This window comes from Corvus moneduloides, chromosome 2 (assembly GCF_009650955.1).
Source record: "Corvus moneduloides isolate bCorMon1 chromosome 2, bCorMon1.pri, whole genome shotgun sequence".
Taxonomy (NCBI): domain Eukaryota; kingdom Metazoa; phylum Chordata; class Aves; order Passeriformes; family Corvidae; genus Corvus; species Corvus moneduloides.
The window spans coordinates 30,150,581-30,172,521 of record NC_045477.1 but is presented as its reverse complement, the minus strand read 5'-3'; the positions used below and the strand labels follow the sequence as shown (position 1 = coordinate 30,172,521).

General features: G+C 40.3%; 1 protein-coding gene across 4 annotated transcripts in view; it reads left to right on the top strand.

Moving 5' to 3' along the window:
• Positions 1-21,941, top strand: part of TSPAN9 (tetraspanin 9) — a 171,276-nt gene that overhangs the window by 56,671 nt on the left and 92,664 nt on the right. For 3 of the 4 annotated variants that reach the window (XM_032098884.1, XM_032098883.1, XM_032098881.1), the window contains one exon: positions 20,352-20,431. In XM_032098884.1, the coding sequence (XP_031954775.1) occupies positions 20,369-20,431 (63 nt within the window). In that variant the 5' untranslated portion in view covers positions 20,352-20,368. Of the gene's footprint in view, positions 1-19,470; positions 20,432-21,941 lie in introns of those variants that run through there. The other variant, XM_032098880.1, reaches the window with a different exon arrangement.

Here is a 21,941-nt window from a genome sequence, read left to right as displayed (position 1 = left end):
GTGCAATTAGTACAAATTTCACTCTCATGAGCTTTCTTCCTGATCAGCCAGCGAGTAGAACAGGATCAAGCCTGTGTATATCTATGTGAACTTTTGCCTGGTGGGGTTTAGATTGGATTTTAGGAAAAATTTCTTCACTGAAAGGGTTGTCAAGCATGGGAACAGGCTGCCCAGGAAATTGGTTGAGTAACCATCCCTGGAGGTAATTAAAAGATATGTAGATGTGGCACTTAGGGACATGGTTTCATGGTAGACTTGGCAGTGGCAGGTTAATGGTTGGACTTGATGATCTTCAAGGTCTTTTTCAACCTCAACAATTCAGTGATTCTGTGATATTATGTGTATGTGCATTTGGAATATGTGCATGGCCTTGCTGCTGGCTGGACGTGGGGACACGAATCTGTCCTTAATGAGGCTATCAGATTTGGCAGCTCTTAGCAAGTTCTAGTTACTCCTAGCTGAATAGCTGGAAACCTGAGATTTAAATATTGGTGATGGAAGGAGGGGTGAAAATGGGGTTGGTTTGGCGTGTATGGGTTTTTTTTGGTGTTGGACATTTGAGAACAAAGAAATTCACAAATAACTTGGTATCTTTTACACAGATGAGTATTAACACAATATTCTTAGAAGTTTGCCAGTGCTAGCAATTGGGACTAGGCTTGCACCTATGTGTCTTAGTCTTCTTTTGGCACTTCTCATTGGCCTTTTTCCATCTCTGACATCTTGCTCTTGAATAAGAGCCTTGGTCTGTTCCTCCTAAACTTTTCCAGGACACAGGATGCCTGTACTCTAGGATGGATGCCTGAGCTCCATTCTAATAAAATGGCTTGGCTAATCTAATTATGAATGCAGGCTGCAGAGAAGTACACAGCTGGTTCTGCTGACCGTGCAGAATGCTGTTACAAATGCTGAAAAGCATTGAAAGTGTATTTATCTAAAAATAACTTCTAGTGGATTTTTTGTCATCCACTTACATTATGACTCACCTGGCGATCTTGAACTGTGAAGCTGGAATGTAAAACAATGGATGAAGTTGTTTTTTACAGCATGTGAAGTTTGGCACAGAAATGTTCCTTGCACAGTTTTTCCAAAATAAAAACTCAGTGTGTCACTGACCATAGAAATGCTCTTCTTGTATTGTGTAACCATGCTGGAAATGTTTTTGAAGTATTTGCAGATGTCCCTTAGTGCCTAAGCCCTTTTCCTTTTCCAAGAATTTTGAAAGTACCGGAAGTGAAGAAAATCAAAATTACATTACTTCTTTTGATGAGATAGTCACAGGGCTAGATACCACTTTGTTTGCTTCTTTGTCTCAAAGAACTCCCTTCTCAACTGTCAGATCCTGTATTTCTATTTCTCCTGGAGCTGGAACCAGTATTCTGCCTGGCTTCCCAAGACACTGCTCCAAACAGCTGGCCTCTTGCAAGAGAGGGAATTTCTTTAACTCGTAATATGTGTAGCATATAGACCTTTGTTTCATAAAAGCCTTCAGATGTTTGCAAAGAGACATTTTTTTAAGCCATCCTATTTTCTTACTGTTTGTTTTTTCAGCTTCTCTATTAAGCCACTAGATGAATGCAATAAATATCCTGAGAGTAAAATTAGTCCGTGTTACTCCTAAACTATAACAGAACTATTCTGTGTTCATCAGGACATCGCTGTTAAAGCAGAATGGAAAGCAGAGGCTGATAGATGCATCTTATGACAAATCCCTGAACTGAAATTGAAAAGCAAAAGATCTTTACAATGCATATGTCCCTTTATGGTCTCCTGGCCAGCATTTTCCCCTTTATTTATTATTTTTTGTTGCTACTGGAGCCATTGGTCTGTGCTGTGTACCAGGTGAGCATTAACCTTGTTTTTTCTTGGATTGTGACAGAGTGTACATGTGAAAAAACAGACCATCTTCACTCATTTCTCTTCCCTACCTTCCATGTTCCCTGTGATATGTCCAGTGTTGAGAAATCTCTTTCCCAATCTAATATGAACAGCAGCACAGAAAGTGTTTAAAAGTTCAGCCAAGGTAAAGCTTGATCTTGCTGAGCCTTAAGGATACATATGAGAAGATCTTCCAGTTTTGTGTGTTTTTACCACTTCCTGGCTTAGTAAAATATGAACCTTCTGAGCAGACTGAACTGCTACAGCTGCGTGCTGCTCTCTGCCCTGCTTTTTTCTCCCTCTTGTGCTGCTTTCCCTCAGGCATAACAACAGTGTTTGCACCTTACACCATCGGGTTTTGTCCTGTTGGAGGTATTTGCATTTCTAGGAAATTTCAGGTCTGAATTCCTATCTGTCTTCTCTTACCTGGCCTGTTTGTTGCAGCCCTTCTCTCTGTCACTCTGCTTGGTAGCTATTTCCACCTTTGAGACTTGCAAGTCAGCTTTCCTTCATTGGATGCTGATGATCCTGTCTGCAACTCCCCTGTCTTTGTTTCTCTAACACTAGAGTACAAATATGAGACTTCAGTCAAATGTCTTCCCTCCGTGTGTTACCCACTTTATCAAGCTGCTTTTCACCCTCCTCAGTTGTTGCTTGGTTGATGGCAGAAAACATACACAGGTTGATGGTTAAAAACATACACAGGCTTGTGGAGATCAAGTGCAAATTTTATAGTTTGGTTTATTAAACACCAGCTTCACTGAATGCATCAATTCAAAGGCTGGATTTTCAGTGTGATTAGAAATCCTCTGCACAGACTGGAAGGACAGTCAATATTAAAGGTTACCACTATGAGAAAACCTGGAAAATTGAGATTGAGAAAATGCAGTCAGATGCCTCACAATAGCAATGGGGAAGGGATTATCTCTGTTTCCTGATGCTCAGTGCTCTTGAGGCCAAACCAGGCTGTGCCCAGTGCTGGTCTTCCCAGTACCAGGGAGATGCTGACAAGCAAATGCAGTGAAGGGCCACAAGGAGATGCTGAAGAGTCTGGAGCACTTACTGTTTACAAGATGTGGGTAGCTGGACTGATTTAGCCTGAAGAACAGGCTGATTTACATAGCCTTACTTTACTTAGGGAGTGTGGTAGGGAAGACAGGTAGTCAGGTTCTTCTCAGAAATGCACAAGAAGGACAAGAGGCAGTGGCCACGATTGGTGCCTCAGTAAGTCCCAAATGGAGGTGAGGAAAAAAGTTTTTCCTCAGAGTGCTGCTGTGGGAAGAGGCTGCTCTAGGAAGCTGTGGAATCACCAACCTTGGAAGTTCTCCAAATTCTGCTCGACAAGGTCTTAAGTAATATGATACAGCTTTGAAGCTTGCTCTACTTTGACCATGGGGTTGGACTAGGTGATCTCAAGGGGTCCCTTTTACCCTGCATCATTCTGCAAGTCCATACAGTACCCCTGAGTGTTTTCTTGTAGCAGAAGGCTGACTGTTAAAATTTCTTTTAATGTTAAAGAGTGATGGAGTATGTGAACAAAAGGTTGATTTTTCTCTCTTTCTTACCCCTCAGTTTAAATAGTTTGTGTTTGGTGAGCCTTTTTGCTGTGCCACTATTGTGTGATTATTGTTTTTGTGAGATGGTAGCTAAAATGAAGTGTCGCTATGAGTGAAGACTGGAAACTAGAATGTTGACCTTCAAAAGAAAGCCAAGGTTTTTCTTAGCAATTCCTGTCCCGAAAGTATAACCACTGGTAAAATAATGGGCCTGATATTAAAAGAGGATGCAAACTCAGAGTCTGCAGGGTGACAGAATTGTAAGCAATAACAACATGAGTTCATAAAAGAATAAATCTTGTCAGACAGTGTAATTGCTTTTTTTGATAGAATTGCAAAATTAATTATTTTAGGGAATCAAGAGGGAAGTAGGTATATGTTTACTTTCTAACATGAAGATTAATTGAAATTCGCTTGGGTAGGAAGAAAAAGTTGGGTGAAAGATAAACAGGAACTGATTATCAGCAGTAGTTCAATGGTTATGTAGGTTGGGAGTAAGATTGGAGTTGTGTAACATTTCTGTTAATGATATGACAGAGGGAGAGAGAAAATTCTCTTAATGAGCTTTGAAAACAAACTGGGAATTGTGAGCCTCAGAGGAGAAAAATAAGGGGGCGATGGATTTAGACACATAAAGAGAAGATAAAATGAGAATAAACTTGGAGAACTGTTAAATGAGGAGCATGTATGCTATCTGGAGCATATATCCTAAACCAAACTGGGGAGAGAAATACTGAAAAGAGAGGCCAATCCATGGTGCTGAAAATGGCAGCTGTGGTCCTGGAACCCCTTTTGAGCAGGGTACTCGGCTGTGCAGGGCCACTTTAAACCCCTTGCCCAGGCCATGGGGCTTGAAGGGTGGAGTACACTGTGCAGAAGTTCACTTCCTGCTGCTGTTGTGATGTGTCCTTGAGGCTGCTCCACACAGAGCTGAAGGTGTGACTGCCCAGCTCCAGTTCTGTTACTGTTTAAACTTCTGCCAAGAGCAGAATGAATGAATTCTTATTTTCTTTTGGATAGTTGGGCTCATTACAGACCTCTCCCTTCCTCACCTTCCACCCTGCCCAGACTGCAGGATGTCCCCTCTGTCCCTGCGACAGGGCTGCCCTGGGTAAGAGCACAGTGCACAGAACATGAACCCAGTCGTGTGTGTGCCCGTTCTTCATGCAGGCTCCAGATCAGCCTTGCACACGGTGCTGCCTTGCTGCTATTGATACTCCAAACACATGCTGCTGAGGGTTGGCTTGGGTTTCCAGGACTTGTACAGCACCCTGCCTGCTCCCTTCCCTCAGGTTTCACTGAACACAGTCTGGATGCATAAGTCTTATTTCCTTAGAAATCCAGAGTGAGAATAAGTTACGTGGTTTGGGGAAGGAAGAGTTGCTAGGATCTGTTACTGTTGCCATGTTGCAACTTCATTTATAGCTAAGAGAGAGAATTTTTTTTTTTTTTTTTAGTAAGTGTGGAGACAGGCCACCAGGATAACCTAGAATTGACCGCTAAATGACTTAAGTTTATCAGTGTGGTCCCATTTCTTTTGGAGCTTAAAAAGAAAATTCCACTAATTTTCTGTATGTTCATCCCCTTTAACTCTTGTTGCAGCCTTCCGTGTCTACCCACCTGTACTGACACGCTGAAATAACACTTTTAAAAATCTCAAGGACATGTGATCCTGTTAGGAGCACTAGAATTGCTTACTACTTTTTAAATCTATAGGAACTATATCATGGGTATTTTGGACTGTTGCAAGTTTTTTTCCTTGGAGTTACAGCAGACAATGCTACTTTAACATAGAATATGGTCTTGCTATGGGAAGAAACTCTGTTGTCAACCTGCATGGCTACCCAGATTAGCCTCAAAAATCATGGTAGAGTATAAAAGTCCCTCAGATTCTGTAAGAATGAAAGGAATGTACAACACTTTGGAAGTATGTGCCTAGGATTCTTTGACTTCATCATCAAAATTAATTGTGTTTTATAGTCACATGAGTACTGGAAGTAGGGAAGTTGAAAATATTTTAGCTCTTTCAGCACTTCCATCAAAATAGCTTTTTAGTATTATTAGCACCCAAGGATCAAAACCATATTTGTTTGCTTTCTTCATATATTATGCTCCTTGTGATACAGCACAGTAAAGTAAGCAAAACACTGTGAGGAAATGTTTCCATATGCTAATGTTTGCCATTAGAACAGTTCATTTCAAAAAGGTTAGAGACAGTATGACTAATAATCCTTCCAAATCCCAAGGAAAATAATGCACCATGTATGTCTGAGGCAGAATGAAACTTCTAGGGGGGCTCAGCCCCAAAACAAGATTGTCCATAACTGTTAAAAGCTCTAACAATTAAGCAATTATTGGGGTATATGGCCAGATGTAGCACCATTTTGCCTTTTTTTTAGTTTAGATGGATGCGTATAAAACTGTATCAGCTTGTCAGGTCAGTGTCTTTAAATAGTTTTCCACTGCCATGACATAGCGGCAACATCAAAAGAAACTCCACCTTCTCTGTGCTCAAGGATCAAGCTTTCTTCTCCCATGGAAATAGTTTTCTATGAGATCTTTCAGAAATTGACTCTTGAAGAGATTAAACCAGCCCTTCATCTGTGCAGCCGGTACATCTCTAGGGGCAGATGGATTGCCTTTAAATAATTACTAATCCCTGCTTTTCACAAATGAATTACATTCCTTTCCTTGGAGAAGGTCCTTCATTCTGACAAATGCACTCTTGTATGGAATTCACACCCCAGTAGGAAAAAAGCAGCAGGGCATGGTGATGGGAAAGACTGGAATTTTTTGTTTCGTTTCTTCTGTTAAAGAAGAAATTTCTGCTGTTAAAAGAAGACAGTAGTTAACAGATTAGAAAGGATAACTACCAAATTAAGTTACACAGATCAGACAGGTTTTATGATCTGCGGATCCTCAGTTGATAGGATGAGGATGTTCCTAATTTGTCAAATCTAGCTACTGAGAAGAAACATCTCTTTTTACCCGTCCTCATCAGTGTGATAGCAATTCCAATTTGCCAGTTTTTCAGTGTGTGCAGCTGTAGTTCAAGTCACTGCTACTCCAAGGAGTTCAGTGCCAGTCTTTCACAGTCTCAGTTTTGGATCTTAGAAAAAAATGTTAGACTCAGCAAAGTCTAGGATGAAAGGAGATGCTGGAGAGCACATGGTCCAACCTTCTATTGAAAGCGGGGGCCCAGTTCAGGTTATTCAGGCCCCATCAAGCTGAGTCTTGAGTATTTCTAGTAAGGGAGATTCTAACATCTCTCTAAGCAGTCGGTTCCAATGTTTAATTGTTCTCCCGCTGAATTTTTTTTCATTTATATCCAGGTCAACTTCTCCCCTGAGCAACTTCTTTCTATTGCCTGACCTGCCAACATGAATACTTGTGAACAAAGTACCACCATCTTCTGTAACTGCTTTTTAGTTACCGAAAGGCATTTATTGGCCTTCTGGAAAGTGAGAGTCTTTTACATGTTAAGCAGCACATCTGTCCTGACCTTAATGTCTGCCTGAAGCCCTAATATTAACATTTTATGAGGTAGAAGTTTTTTTTTCAAAACAGCATATAGCATCTCTTGAGGGTATCTTAATTTGGAATTCTGTCCCCAAGCATGTACCTTTTCTCTTCCATAATAGAAGTCAATGCTTTAAGTTTTCCCAATATTGAGAGATGTGTGTCAAAAATCTGTATCTGTTTTTTCATTTTGAAGGGTCCCTGGTTGCTTTAAAAATGTGATTTACAGATTATGTGTAAGATGTACTGGTGACCAGCCTGTGAAATCTGAGAGGAAATCTGGTTGACAGAACATTATAGCAGTCTACCATGTCAGGCCTTCAGTAATCTGAGGGTTTTCTTTTAGTGCTTGAGAATGCAGGACCCTGTAGAAATCTGTTTTGGATTATTTGCCTTCTGAACATTTGTTCTTTATATTAAAATAAAGATAACTGGATCCTTAAAATGAAGGATGCTTAAAATGCATGAAGATAGTTCTGTGATAGGCATTTTGAAGGCTCTGGTGCCTGGGAACAATTTGTTAGGGAACAATTTTTAGGGAAGCATTCATTATTCCCCACTCCCCGCTTCCTGCCTACAGCTTGGTATTGATGTAGTCTTTTAGACTCAGATGTCATCGATATTTGATAGTGCCCATATAAACACAGCAGATGGAGTAGGTAGGGACAAACGTGAGATATCCACATAAATGGAGCTAAAAGTGCTATAGAACAGCTATAGGCACTCTTTGGGTGGCACTGAACTTTGAAATGATCAAGACACTTTCTTAGTAATTTTTTTTCTTTCAGCATGATATACAAGTCTGGCATCTAATTACAGGACAGGTGCAAAGCATCATTCTGTTTGGAAAAATATTCCCTGTAAAGAGAAACTGTACCTTGCAACTAAACAGCTCTGATTACTTTGTGTGTTCAGAAGTCCGTAAGTCCTAATTCTGTTGTTTAAGCTTCTGTTGCTTTTTGTTTCCTTTAAACCTTGTTTCCAGTTGTACACCTTTCAGGAAGCCAGAAGAAATTTTTCCTTCTTTTTTTTTTTTACTTACCCTATTACAGTTTCTGAAACTTTGTTTTCAGTGTATGGGGCAGAAAGCATTCAAGTTGATTTAAAAGAAAAAAACACCGGGAACTGAGATGACTCAATTTACCAATCCTTGGAATACAAGAAACGTGGGATTTCAGAGTGCAGATCATGCAGTCAGGTTTGGGTTGGAATCTTGTGTATTTCGAGTACTGTATTTCTTCTGGAAGAGACAAACCTACAGCATCTTTTCGTTATTGTATCTGCCAAATTACCTTGCTTCAGCTTGTAGAAGGGAGTAACCCCATTACTGACAAATGTTTAATATAACAGCTTCCATGCTGTTGGAATAGAAACACTAAGTACTATACAAGGCAGGCCTTTAATAAAACCATTGGCACAGAAGTGGGGGAGGAGAGGAGTGAGATATGGTCAATTTAGAAAAGTTGTGTTTCAGGTATGGGATGAGATGATGAGTTCATGAAACTCTTCTGAAGAAAAGTGAGTAGCTTGAGAGAATTTTCTGTTACTTCTGGGCAAATGTTTGGCTGGAAAGGGACAAGTGCAACATAAGAAATGAGTATATGAGAAGAATAACACAGGAGGAGAACCCATCAGCTGGATAAAATCCAGGGAATAAAGTATCTTTCGTTTTAGGGGCATTGATGTCCAAACCTGCATGTATCTGTTTTATAGACATGGGGATTATAGAGTTAAAGCAACAACAAAAGCAAACAAAACATTACCAATAGATTATGTTATTGTAGATTTACTATTAGCTTGCTCTTCTGAAGGGAAGAAGTCTGGAAATCCTTTCCAGTAAATTAGTTTAGATTTAAAATTAGTTTAGGCTTGGACATTTAGGAGAGAAGAAAGATCATACACATATTGTTGCTATGGGCATCAAATTTACTCCTGCAAGGCATATTTGGACCAAAACTATCACTCTCTACCCTTACATGATACTGCATTTTGCAAGCCCTTAGTTTCATTCATGTTGTTTAAAAACCCATCTGGATGCACACCATTTGCTAAGCGTTTATGGCCATGTATTTTTGATAGATTCCCCTGAACCAGTGTGCAGAGCAGAGCATGGAACATCATATTGGTTGCTTCTGAAATAAAATGCCAGCATCCCAATTAATTTATAAATGGAAAATATCTGCCTGTGATGAATTTATGAAGTGCAGCTTCTAAAGGCCAATTGATATTTCATACAGTAGTTACTGCATGCTTGTGACACACCTAAGTAGATCAGAGCAGATTGAACGGCATGAGTAGTTTTCCCCTACAAAAGATGCTTTTTTTCTTTTTGCCTTTCAGATGCCTCTGTGAGGAATTTTTGGAACATTCTTATTTTCTGACTGCTGATCAAGGGTATCTATCTTGGTTTTCTCATCTCTGAGAGACACTGATGGTACAATTAAACTTTTCCAAAACTGAAGTGAATGTGGGCTTGGCTTTTGGGAAAGAGTCAAACATGCTTGCATCCATTCTTTACACCCCATATTAGGCTCTGAATGCCTGGTATTGCAGCTAGCACACAGCATTCTCTCCAAGTGTAAATGTGCCCTCCATAATGCAGATAAGGTCATAAAAATTATATTTTGCCATTATAATTCTGCCTTTACAAAAGCCTGTTAATGAATATACTGTAAAAAGTTAAGTAGCTCCTACTGTAAGTCAGGGAATTGAACTGCTGGACAGTTTTTTTGTGGCTTGACAGGCAGGGTCACATCAAACTGCTTTTTTCCCCCCTTTCCTTTCCTTTCCTTTCCTCCTTTGTCATTTTAAATCTCTCACACCCTTGTAATGAGAGCTGACACCGATCACAAAGCTCACGAACAGCAGCACCGTTACATAAACCTGCCGGATTATAGTAAGAGGGTTACCTTGTTTTCGTTATTACACCCTTTCTTGTATCTCATGCAGAATAGATGAGAACCATTTAGCCTCGTTCTTGTGAGATGAGTAAGGTGGCTAAAATATCTGCCTCCTCTTGGGATTTAAATCCGACTCTGTTGTTGGCAGAGCAAAAAGCATTAATTGCATGACTGCTACGTTACAGGCACATCCTATTTTAAATGTTGAAGTTGACCACATCCCACAGTGTTACCATACAACGTGCAAGAAACTTTATAGCGAAGGTAAATAAGCTTTATTGCAAGGACAGATGCAGATGGTCAGATATGACTGTTTTTATAAATTTAAAGAGTTTCAAGACAGGATGGAGTCTGTGGACTTCGCTCAGGCTAGGTGTTGTGGAAGTTACTTGGAAGCCATAGAAATTAGTCCAGCCCAAATCAGCAGGATGGAATGTGGCTGTTCTGCAGTGCTTTGATCAGAACTTGAGAAGTGCTGTTAATGGCAGTGAAGGTATGTTCCAGTTACCTTGAATTACTCAAAAACTGTTTCTTATGAATTCAGAAGTGTCTACCTTCAAAGACGAAAGGAGGTGTGTGCTGGGAATTGCTAGGCAATGAAGCTTGGTGTCACAGTTGATGGACTGTGGTCAGGGACGGCCAAGAGTAGACTGAGGACTGAAAAGCTGTAGAGACTAAACCCCTCCCTTGTTTCCAGACATTTCTGCCCTGAGTCACACCGGGGGCCCAGCAGAGGGGAGCCTGCTGCTGTGACTTGAAGCCAGCCCTCTCTGATGCCAGCTTCATCTGTGAGGCCACTGGCTCTGGGCAGGTATAATTCATTTAGTGGTGTGACTCCCTTCTGAGAGCTGTTGCCTCTTTGACCTGAAGGTGGGGCCTGGGGTCAGGTTTTGCTTAGAAATGCTGCTGGAAAACGGCCTTTTGATAACTCACACACATCTGAGGTGATGACGCTCCAGTAAGGCATTCAGTCTGCCACTTCCAGCGAGTCTTAGGTTGGAGGCTGGGGCTGGTGATGAGTTGCTGCCCATTGAAGACATCTGTGTCTCTGCCAGCCCTGACACAGTGGTTTTAAATGTCCCCATTCATGGAATGACACCTGTTTGTGTTTAAGTGCCAAAAAATGAATATTTTAGCAATGAAGGAATTCACTCAATTGTGAAAGGAATGTGCTTAGACATGTTCCTTCATGGTATAACTGAGCAGGTTTCAGAGATGTGTGCTGCCTTTCAGAAAGGAATGCTTACATCATTCTCTTGGTTCTTTCTTCACATGGAGCCATTTGTGTGATGGTTTTTTCAATTTGTTGGTTTTTAAGTTTAATAGTTCTGCTAATACATAGACACCAGCTGTCAGTTAATTCAAAACAGCAGATTGCTGGTGAAAGACAGCCTCTTTGCAACAGATGTTAGAGAAAATCCACCTGATTTTGTTCAAGAGACTTGTGCACGTTGGATGCAGTTAGAAGAGTTATTGTATTAATAAAATCCTGCTGCACTATCCAAGAAGAAGAAGGGATATCATCTCTCATGATAGGCAAAAACCTTCGGCTCTTTGGTAGCTTTCTTTAATCTGTCATCAATATAGGAGATGTAAAAACCTAAACTGTCATTTAAAGTGGGAGTGGAAGAGAAGCACTCAGATCATGTACTTTACCTCTGCAAAAAATAGGTGTTAAATAAGAAGAACCCTTCTCACTTCCTCGCCCCTGCTTTCTTTTTTTGGTCTTTAATTTTTAAAGCATGGTTCTGATTTGTGATGTTTCCTCACATGGGAGTATTGGGGATGTGATGCTGCTGCCTTCCTGCCTCTGGCTGGCAGCTTTCTGGTCCCTTGATCTTATTTTCTCTGTATGTGAAGTGAAAACCACTTCCCTACATACACCTTTTTTTCCGTGTACTGGATGAAGACAGCAGTTTGTACCACACTTTCATGGATGGCCAAGGGTTGATTTGGCTTATGTCAGCATCTTTACAAGGAGTCTCTCTCTTGAAGATGGTCTTGCTGGTGACTTTACAGGGAACCAGTATTAGACTCATGTCACTGTAGTGAGAAAAATCCCTCCCACAGGTCAGATAAAATACAAGGGTTTTCCTGTTAAGATCTGAAAAGTTTTCAGAGCTTTTCAGAGCCAAATTTTGGTTCTGAAATAGAAAAGCAGAATGGAGATGATGGAAAAATGTCTGTTCAATCTGAGTAACTTCACTTTCATGAAGGTAAGGTGTTGATAGAAACACAATTGATTAAATTTATTTTGAATCTGAACACTAACTCATTACATTAACACTAACATTAACATTAACCACACAAAAGTGTCCTTGAAACCTGCCTTGTTTGTGTCCAATCCCATGATCGGCAGCATACTTTGGATTTACAACATCCAAGCTGGGAGCTTTGAACGCCCTAGGATGTGCATTACAACCATCGCATCCAGGTTTTTTATGATAAATTCTGAAGCCTTGGAAGACCTGAGAACTCCAGGCATTTTAACTTGCTGGGGTCAAAAAGATCTTTTCATCAGCAGGTTGGGAAAGATTATGGTAGAAACATAGCTCAGTTAGAAAGAAGCCCTAAGATGGTTAACTGAAATTATTAGGAAGTCAGAGTCTTCAATAACAGGAGATGCTGAAAAGTGCTTAGTTTAATGAAAGACAATGACATGGGATGCAACAGAGGATTACAAACTAATGAATTATGGGATGAGGATGAATATCCACACAGAGGACAGAGCTGGAAAGCTTAATAATGATAGCGAATAAGAGGAAGATGCTGGGGTTTTTTAATGTAATGCATGTCTGCGGAACTCCCTGCCCTAAAATATTGAGGGCTAAGTTCTCAGCAGAATTAAGGATTAGCTGTTGATGGAGATGAAAAAATGCATTCATTGTTTTGGAAGATGAGATAAACACTCTGTAATTAAAAGGGATACAGATTCTTAAGCTAAAAGTCATAAACAGACTGTTCAAACGCATCTGTTAAGCTCTGCTGCCTGGTAGGATGGGCCTATCTGCTTGGGCACATGCTGTTCTCCTTCCCCTTCTATCTTCTATTTTCTCTCACCTGCTAGTGGTAGAATTGGTAAGGTAGTTTTGGGACTTGAGAGGAAAAAACAACCAGGTGGTTTTTTTTTTCAGAGCCAGGTGTTATGTCTGTTTTTCTGTTTGACTATTAGACTGACTGTGGTATGGGTTGACTTGCTCTACGTACGTACACTGCAAGCCCAAGAAGACTCTGATTTCCAGGATTCTCAGAAACAAACAATAAATAGACTTTCTGGATTTTAGTTCTTAAAGGTGAAACTAACAATGGTGAATTGTATTCTAACATAATATTTACAGTGCTTCTTTCAGATCTAGCGTCTTTCATGATGTTTGTGAAGTGAAAACCAAACCCCAAAAGATCCCTGTGTATAGTGCAAATGTTTTGATTTAAAAGCTTAAATGTTGGTAGCAGGATTTCTATTTTCTATTCTGTTTTTCTGTCTCTTTGGAAACTCAGACATTCTTTGTGCTCAGTCTGAGGGCCCCTGAGGGACAACTGGTGTGAAGGTGTGACATAATCAAAATTTCTTAGCTTTTGGACCTCATATTGCACTTTAATCTGCATGTCCCACTTCTCCTGTGCATTAGCATATCACTTCATCATCTGCATCTGACCACAGTGGGTTAAGGTTCCTGACATGATTTACAGCTAGTTCCTCTTATAATTTTGAGACATAATCTCATTCTGTCTCTGGTGTGAGATCTTGAATGAGAAGCATCAGTCACATGTGCATTGTTAGCACTAAATGTTTTTTAATGGAAATCCCAGGGACCAAATGACACAGAATGTTTGGCACAGTGGAAAGTCTTACAACAGGATCTTATTTTCTTGGTCATCCATCCCGTGAGGACCCCATATTGGAAGGATAAATTTGTCTTAATGGTATATGTTAGTATAAACTAGTAAGTATTAATTTAGGCCATTCAAAGAGATTTTACCTCTTTTTTTACCTCTTTACCCTAGGGAGGCAAGGAGTGTTACTCATCAGAGACAACCACAAGCTGCTATATTCTTGCCTTTGTGTCATAGAAACAGATTAATTCATTTCCTTTCCAGTAACAATGTCAAGAAATATAATTTCTCTTGGTGAATTCAGGAGTAATGGAGGTGGGTGTTGGATTGAGGTGCCTAGACACTCAGTTCCTGTATCTGTAAGAAAAGATGGTTTACCCAGAGATCTCAAACTCAGTGCCTCCTCAGGGGTGCTCCTTCACACAGTTCCTGCATGCTGGAGTGCTTTCCCACTCCTGTCTCTCTGCCAGGCCTCCTTTTTCTTCAGCCACGCCAATGCTAGGTGGAGTCCCAGAACATGGAGTCCAGCCTCCAAAAATCCATCTGAGCATCCTAATTTTCCTTCCAGCTTATGCTGTGTGCATATTTACCTGTCCCAGATCCTTTTACCTGGCCACTGGAGCTGGCTTTCTTCTGCAGGTGGAATTGAGGATCAGGTGATGCCTTTTGTGGATGCTTTTGGTTGTGCTAGAGGGTGAAGGGAGAAGGGCATGAGGTTGTTGTCTCTCACAGAACACTGGGATTGTTTGCTGGTCAGATCACAGGCACCAGCAGTGAGTAAGCCTGTTTCTTAATGAATCCAATCTCTCCCTGCATCAGCTGTCTGTCCACTAAGTCCCAAGGGAATGGTGGTTTTCTGAACATGCGAGAGATGGCTGCTCCTCATGCTAATAGGGAAACAAAGTGTGCATTCCACTCTTCCCTGAACACTTGGTAGTGATTCTTTTTTAGCATTTGTGTCAAACAAGCTGTTCATATAGGCTCTAAATAATGTGTGAAGCTATGATCAGTGATTGGAGACTCCGAAACTGGAGTTACAGTAGTTCTGTCTGTTTCTAATGGAATACTTTTCTTAGTGGGTAATGAAAGTGTGTCAGGGGTTAAATATGGCTTGGGCTATTTGGTTCTGAAAAACACAGGCCGGTTTCAAAATTTATCTACCACACAAAATTGTCCTTGAAACCTACCTTGTTTGTGTCCAATCCCATGATCGGCAGCATACTTTGGATTTACAACATCCAGGCTGGGAGCTTCGAAGGCCCCAGGATGTGCATTACAACCATCAGAACATCCAGGTTTTTTATGATAAATTCTGAAGCCTTGGAAGACCTGAGAACTCCAGGCATTTTAACTTGCTGGGGTCTGTAAACTTTTTGGCATGGAACCAGGAGAATGGAAGACCTGAGAACTCCATGGTTTTGTCTCTCATGTGATCCTAATTTCAGTTCTATTTTTTGAACATCCTTTTCCCTTTAAGTTTATTCCATAATCAGTGTTGGTTTGTTGTTTTTTTTTTGGTTTTTTTTTGTTTTTTTTAATCTGAGCTTTCAGCTGTATGCAACTGTATGTCAGTTATAAGTTACTATTTTTAACTCTTGTTCCTTATCTCCTTCTCATGGACTTCGAGGGTTCAGAGCAGTGGCTGGGAAGATGCAGTTGCTGAGTTTATACTCCGCAATCTCGGTTCTTTGCCTATCTAATGTACCCTGAGGAAGGCTTGTAGAATTGAGTTCCTGGTCAATATAATTCAAAAGAAAAGAATGAATTTAAGAACCATATCCCTTGAACACTTGGTAGCCTGTGCATTTGTACATCTCTCTGCAGGGCTCGGTATTGTTCTGAAGTCATGTGGCATGGTTGCTAAGACTCATGATTCCCAAAAATAATTAATTTGAGAATGGTGCAGTAGCTAATGAACTATCTGAGGGCATGTGAGGCACAGATTTTGTTTGCTCCTCTGCCAGCAGTTTCCTGTTCATCCTCAGCAAAAATCTCGGTCCTTGAGTTCTCCATATTTAAAATAGTGACAGTAGCATTATCCTACCTAATAGAAATTGCAAGATAAAATATATTTTAAGTTGTAAAGTGGCTTGTGTATCATGGTGACTGGAGTTTTTATTTTTGCTTTTTTTTAAAAACTCCTAGAGCTTCATATTTCATTTTCAGGAATCATGGGAGACATAAAAAAAGCTTAAGATATTTTTGCTCAGCCTTCATTATTTATTACTGTTCTTGACTGTTGTAGTCCCTCTCCCTCTCACTGGGTCAGCAGGCTGAAGGGGAATGTCAAGTAAAATTGATATGAAACTTCTGAAAGGGGGAAAATAAATGTATTTTTTTTCTATATTGCTGATACACCTTTTATATCTGTATTATGTCTTTTAAAATCTGTGTTTATAAATATGTGTATAAACTTGGTCAGCTTTTGCTCTGTTTTGCAGCATGAATCCACAAGCCAGTTATGTAATAACAGCTAAGGAGGGCAGAAACAAGCAGAGGGGTTCAGGAGCACTGTAGCTGGGTGTAATTGGCACTGAAGTTCTGGTGAGATTAAACTACAGGATGAGAAAAAAGATTAAATAATTTGTGAAATTCACTGAGGAATGAAGATGCTGGGATGTTTGCTTTGAGGACTGTGGTGGACTGCTCCCAGGAGGGAACCAAATAAATCAGTTTCAGTAGAAGAACCAGCCTATGCTTTTTTGGCCATATTGCTAGTAGCCTTCGTTTCCATTTTTCGGCTACACCTATTGTGACATCGATTTTCATACCTGCTATCTGAAAGTGGCCTGAATTTTTTACCCTTAATACTTGGAAGAGCCATTTAAATGCAATGGACTGATGTTTATTGCCTGGTCCCAGGCAGGTACATGTGGGACTGAAACTATTTTCTTGATATGAAGGCATCACTCAGCAACAAAATTCTGTGATTCAGTCATCAAACATTAATGAAGTACAGAGTGAGCTGTTGAATGTTTTTCATGCTCTGATTACTAAACAGAGGTAAGATCTGTAGTGAAGCAGAATGTGTTTGTCCTTATGCTGAGGTTATGCTGTTGAGTGGGACCCTGAAAGGTGCTGTTGCCTCGCAGCAACACCTTCTGCTGAAGTCTCGATCAGAGACAGAGTTGAGTGCAGTGGCTGGTCAAAACCCAGCTAGATGGACTGCTTACAGCTTTTTCACCACATATTTTTTCAGCAAATAAGCAGCCCTGTGTGGTTTATCAACTGAGCTACCTAAACACTGAGTTAGAGTTGCAGCAGCAGGAAGTGGCTTCTAAATTGTAAAGCTGCTCCTTGGCTGCAAATTCAAGTGGCTGATGGTTACTGAGGCTTGTGAAGTCTCCTTGGTGGCCACAGCATAACCATAAGAGAGTCATATGTTTTCTTGCTACACAGCAGGAGGAGAGGCTGATCTGGAGCTGTGTTTTCCTCAGTGTTCCTTGCTCAGGTCTGGATTTTTAAACTGTCTGTTGACTTCATGTGTGTCTTCGGTTGGGGTTGTTCTGAAGTACAACCTGTGCTGTACACCAGTAATGGAAATCGCTCAATGGAAGGTACATTAGAGGTAATGGTGCTGTAAACCAGTATTTTGTAGTATTTGAAGGTAAAAATAGAAAACTGGAAAACTTCAATAAGATCTAATAATGAAAACTTGAAAAAAAAGATTGGAGGTATAGTTGTTTTGCTTTTTTATTTTTTAACCACCAATAGAAAGTTTCCACTATTAACAAACTATTAGAGTAGTTGTGAAATTTTTTTTGCTTATTACAGAACATTCTTTTAATTTTTTAACCTTGAGGAGGGCAGATTAATTATTTTTGTCATGTACTTTCAATGGGAAGGCAAATATTTATATTGCATTAGTTTCCACAAGTGCGCAGCAATTTTTTTTTCTGTAGGTAGTCTAAGTCAGTGTCAATTTTATGGCAAATCAAAGGGTGCAAAAGCTAAAAAGCTAAAAATACTTTAAAGTACTTGTGTGTTCTCATAATTTTTTGGCTGAGAGCTCAGTTTTGTATGACAAGTGAAAACCACTGAAAATATCTAGCTGCAGCATTGGTTTGCAGTGGTACAACTTTACACTTCCAGTAAGTGAATTTCAAACAGAAGAGTTTTTTCAGTCTTCTAAATCCATACGCAGACATTTGCCTTGTGTTTGAATGCAAGTTATCCTGCAGGCTCTGGTGTTTGAGGCAGGTACCTGGCCATGACCCACAATTCACTTCTATGGTTTTTGCTGAGAAAGTTGCTTCTTGATAAACTGCTCATGGTGAAGTTTGTATGTGCACCACAGACATGTATAGAAACACCCATTCTACTTTGGTCAATGCTTATTTATCTTTTTTTACTTGGGTGTTTTGTGTGTAACTTTTTCTGCTGTCACACACAGTGCTGAGCAGTCATCCTGCAGTTGTCTTTCTGATGGACACATTTGATGCAGGGAGCTTTGAAATGACTTCTGAAAAGCAAAGTGAACCAACATTGTTGATATGGGCTTGGACCTGGCTGTTGTTAAAATCTTATTCTAGAGCAGAAAAGGTGAGGGAGAGATACTGCACGTTCAAGTACTGGGTATTTCATGTACTTTATGGTGGAGGGATCTTTTCACAGAAAAAGCCTGTCAAGAAAGGTACAGCACTGCTTTAGTGTGTTGATGCTGATGTTGTTACATAAAAATTACAGTATTTTAGAGGCTTTTGGCCATAGATACATAAGATTGAATAAATGTTATAGTCTTTTTTCAAAGATGCCTGATATAGCAGTTAACAGTGCATTTTAATGTGCATGTGAAGGGGTCAGTTGAAAATTGTGTAGAATTTTGCGTTTCCCAGTAGCTGTATTTCCTTCAGAGTGCCCTCCTAATGTGGTCTCTTTCGTTACAGAAACAAAAGAATAACCTGCATTTTAAGTCTGCTCTAGCTCTTTGCACCACTGGTGGGCTGCTTTTGCGCTTATGACAAAATGACGAATTTGGAAGTACGGGGAGTAGTGACCTGAAGTGTTTCTCTTCCTCCCCTCCAGGCACATGCATGCATATGCGCAGGCACACGTGCACAGCCGTGCCCCCCTTGTTTCAGAGTCCTAGCAGGCATGTTGCCCTACTCTGGGGAAAAGAAATGTGGCATTTGGGTCAGTGTTTCTGGTTCACACACAGCCTGTGATGTAAGATGGCTTATTGCTGCACACAACAAGAATCTCTGATATACTTGTTAAATAGCGTGTAAATAGCTGCAGGCTCAGATCCCCTTACATTTCAGGAGTTTTAAGAATTGTCTGATGACCTCGTAAGAGGCAACAGCTCTGCTTTTCCGGTTCTGGTTAATTATATCACAGGTGATGGTGTCGTGTTATGTGCATGTACAACTGAGATGTTTGCCTAAGCAGTGTATGCTGGGTGCCAGCCTATTGCGATTGCTTGTCCCGTGGGATTTGTTTAAGCCAGAAAAAAAATGTAAGTCACTGTTAATAAGCAGAGAGAGGTTAGCACCTGTCTGTCTACTCCATACTTTTTCTGTATTTTAGTGCATCGAAGGAATATCACTGCCTAACGCTTCTAGCGCATAAACAGCTAAACAGTTCCTGACATTTAAAGAGATTTTCTGTTGTGCACTTGTATAGTCAAAGAGTAATTCTAATCCTATTAAAGATATTATGTCATGGAGGCGTGTCCTGGAGGAGAAGGCTTCTGCTAACTGGCCCGATGGAAAGCAGAGGGGAGGGGCGAGCAGGAGGGCGGATTTATTACTCGATAGTTAGGTCAGGGATTTCTGTGGGAAATGCCCAGTGGTTGCAGTTGCTGATGATTTCACGGCAACAGCAATGAAACACAGAGTGCGCTCCGGTGGCTGGTTACTGAATGAGACACTGCAAATGGGTGGAAAGAAAAAAGACAGCGTGTGAGAGAGAGTCAGAGAGACACAGAGAGGGAAGCTGAGAGCAAGGAAAGTGCTCCGGCTCGAGGAGAGTCTCCCAGGTGTACTGCAGAAGCTTTTTGGAAATGGATGCAAGGACCATCTGCTGCCTATAGATTAGAGGACTGTAGACTAGGAGTGCAGAGAAAGAGCTTATGGCTCTTTTTAATAAAAATCAAAGTTCTGCATAACTGATTCATCAAGATAAATCATGAGTGTGCTCTTGCATGGGATATTAATGTATAAATCCATGCTTCAGACAGAGTACAGCCTACATTGCTATAAAAAATAAACCCAGCAACAATGCAGTGAATAAATTCTGCAGTGATTATCTGATTTATGTACGAAGAAAAAGAGAAGCAAAACACAGATAGCTCTTAGCGCACTGTGGCATTTGCAAGGCACTGCATTTAATGCTGAGAGATGCTATACATTAAATCTGACAACTGTGAAAAGAGAGATCATGGAGAAGTCAAGTAGTGAGGATTCTTCAATTCACCGGAGTCCATCTTTGGATAGCAAAGACTCAGATTTTGCTAAACCTTCTACCTCAGGGAGGCAATTTGGTCGAGGTTTTACTGCAGGAGCTTTCTATGGTACAACTGGATCACGCACACAGAGCCACACTGGGGTCGGAACCGGGACCGGCGCTGGGACTGGAACTGGCGTAAAAAGTGAAAAATACAGTGCACCCAAAGGCAGCAAATACGTGGTCTTTTACCTGGATCTATCCTTTGTTTTCCTTTTAGAATTTAAGAAGTGCAACATGGCAAGAGGCTGCCTGTGTTGTTTGAAATACATGATGTTCCTTTTCAATTTAATATTTTGGGTGAGTACTGCCTTTTCAGTTGCCTTCATCTGTTAGTGTATCCTGTACTGCTGCATTATGTGTATGGTGCATCTTTGAAGCAGTACAGTAAGTTCTCTCCTCCCCTCCCTCTCATACCTGCTTGGAATATTTTCAGTGTTAAACTTGTGTCTATTGGGAAATGCACATGCTTTCTATATCTTTATTGCTACCTGGTTACTGTAGCTTGGCTTCTAATTGCTCAGACTTGCTGTTCTAATGTGCTTTGAACTGGGTTATCTAAGAAAGGGCAGAATTGTTGCCCTTTAAGGAAGACCAGAATTATTGTAGCATTAAAATCCTGCAGTGGCTGGATTTTTGCATTCTGTTGTAATACTTGTGTTGCAAAAGCTGCAGGTTAATTTTTAAGTCTATTTTCATTGTCACCATAAATCTCATTGGCTTTGTGTAAACTTCATTTGACAAACTGCTTTTTCATTTGAAGGAAGTTTTGTCCCATTTCTCCAATTAAAAACAGTATATATCGTGTATGTTCTAACCTCTTAAGGTCTCAGCATAAATGTGAAATGCCTGGAATGGTGAATTAATCTGGATTCAGTTTCAGCTGCAATTGTACACATTGGTGTGTGAAGTTGGAGACTTGCACTTGCTTCTCAGGGATCAAAATTGATTTTCCTCCATCAGCCAAGAGGCGTGAGGAGTTGTAACAATGAATGCCTCAGCAAGCAAGTTAAAAGCGTAATGGCTACTTTGGGCAAAGTATTGTCACGTACAAGGGAGGGAGGAAAAGTTAACTCATCTGCCAGCTAAGCATCCTTCAGTACAGTATTTGTAAGGAAGTCACAGGCTAATTGAAATACTGAGTATGCATGAATATAACCCAATATGAAATGGTTTGCTTAGTTTGAAAGCAAAGGTCACTGCTTTCCTGGTGGTTACAAAGCTTGGGCACGTGAACAAAACCATTCATGGTTGTGATCCAGAAACATACAGTAAGCTTCATAAATGAATGAAAACACCATCCCGGGATTTATTTTGGAAAAAGGGGCATTAGCAGTCTAGTTCAAATAGCTACCTCTGGTGTATAGATATCATTGATCAAATTAGGAGCCTTACTAGCAGGTTCTCTGTTTATCTTGACCCACTTACTGAAATAACCTCTAAGAGCAAGAGTTAATGGGAGATTTGGTACAGTGTTGAAGCGCTCACGCAACAGTGAGCTTTTATCAGCAATAGACAGTACTGCTCCAGTTACTGAACTTGTGGGCATCTTACTGAAATAGAAAGATAGAACTGATCACTGAAGAACATCTGATCAAAGTTCACTTACAATTTTAATTTTTTTTCTTTTTTCTCTACACAAACCCTACTAGAAAGTTGCCATAAGTATTTTTGGAATAAATAATTTTAAACATACCATATTTATATCAAACTGGCTATTTGTCCCAATGCTGCATGACTTTGACACCTTGAACTATTTTTTTTCCATATCTGTATGTGGTGACTTTTGGAAAAGCTTTTATCTGGTCTC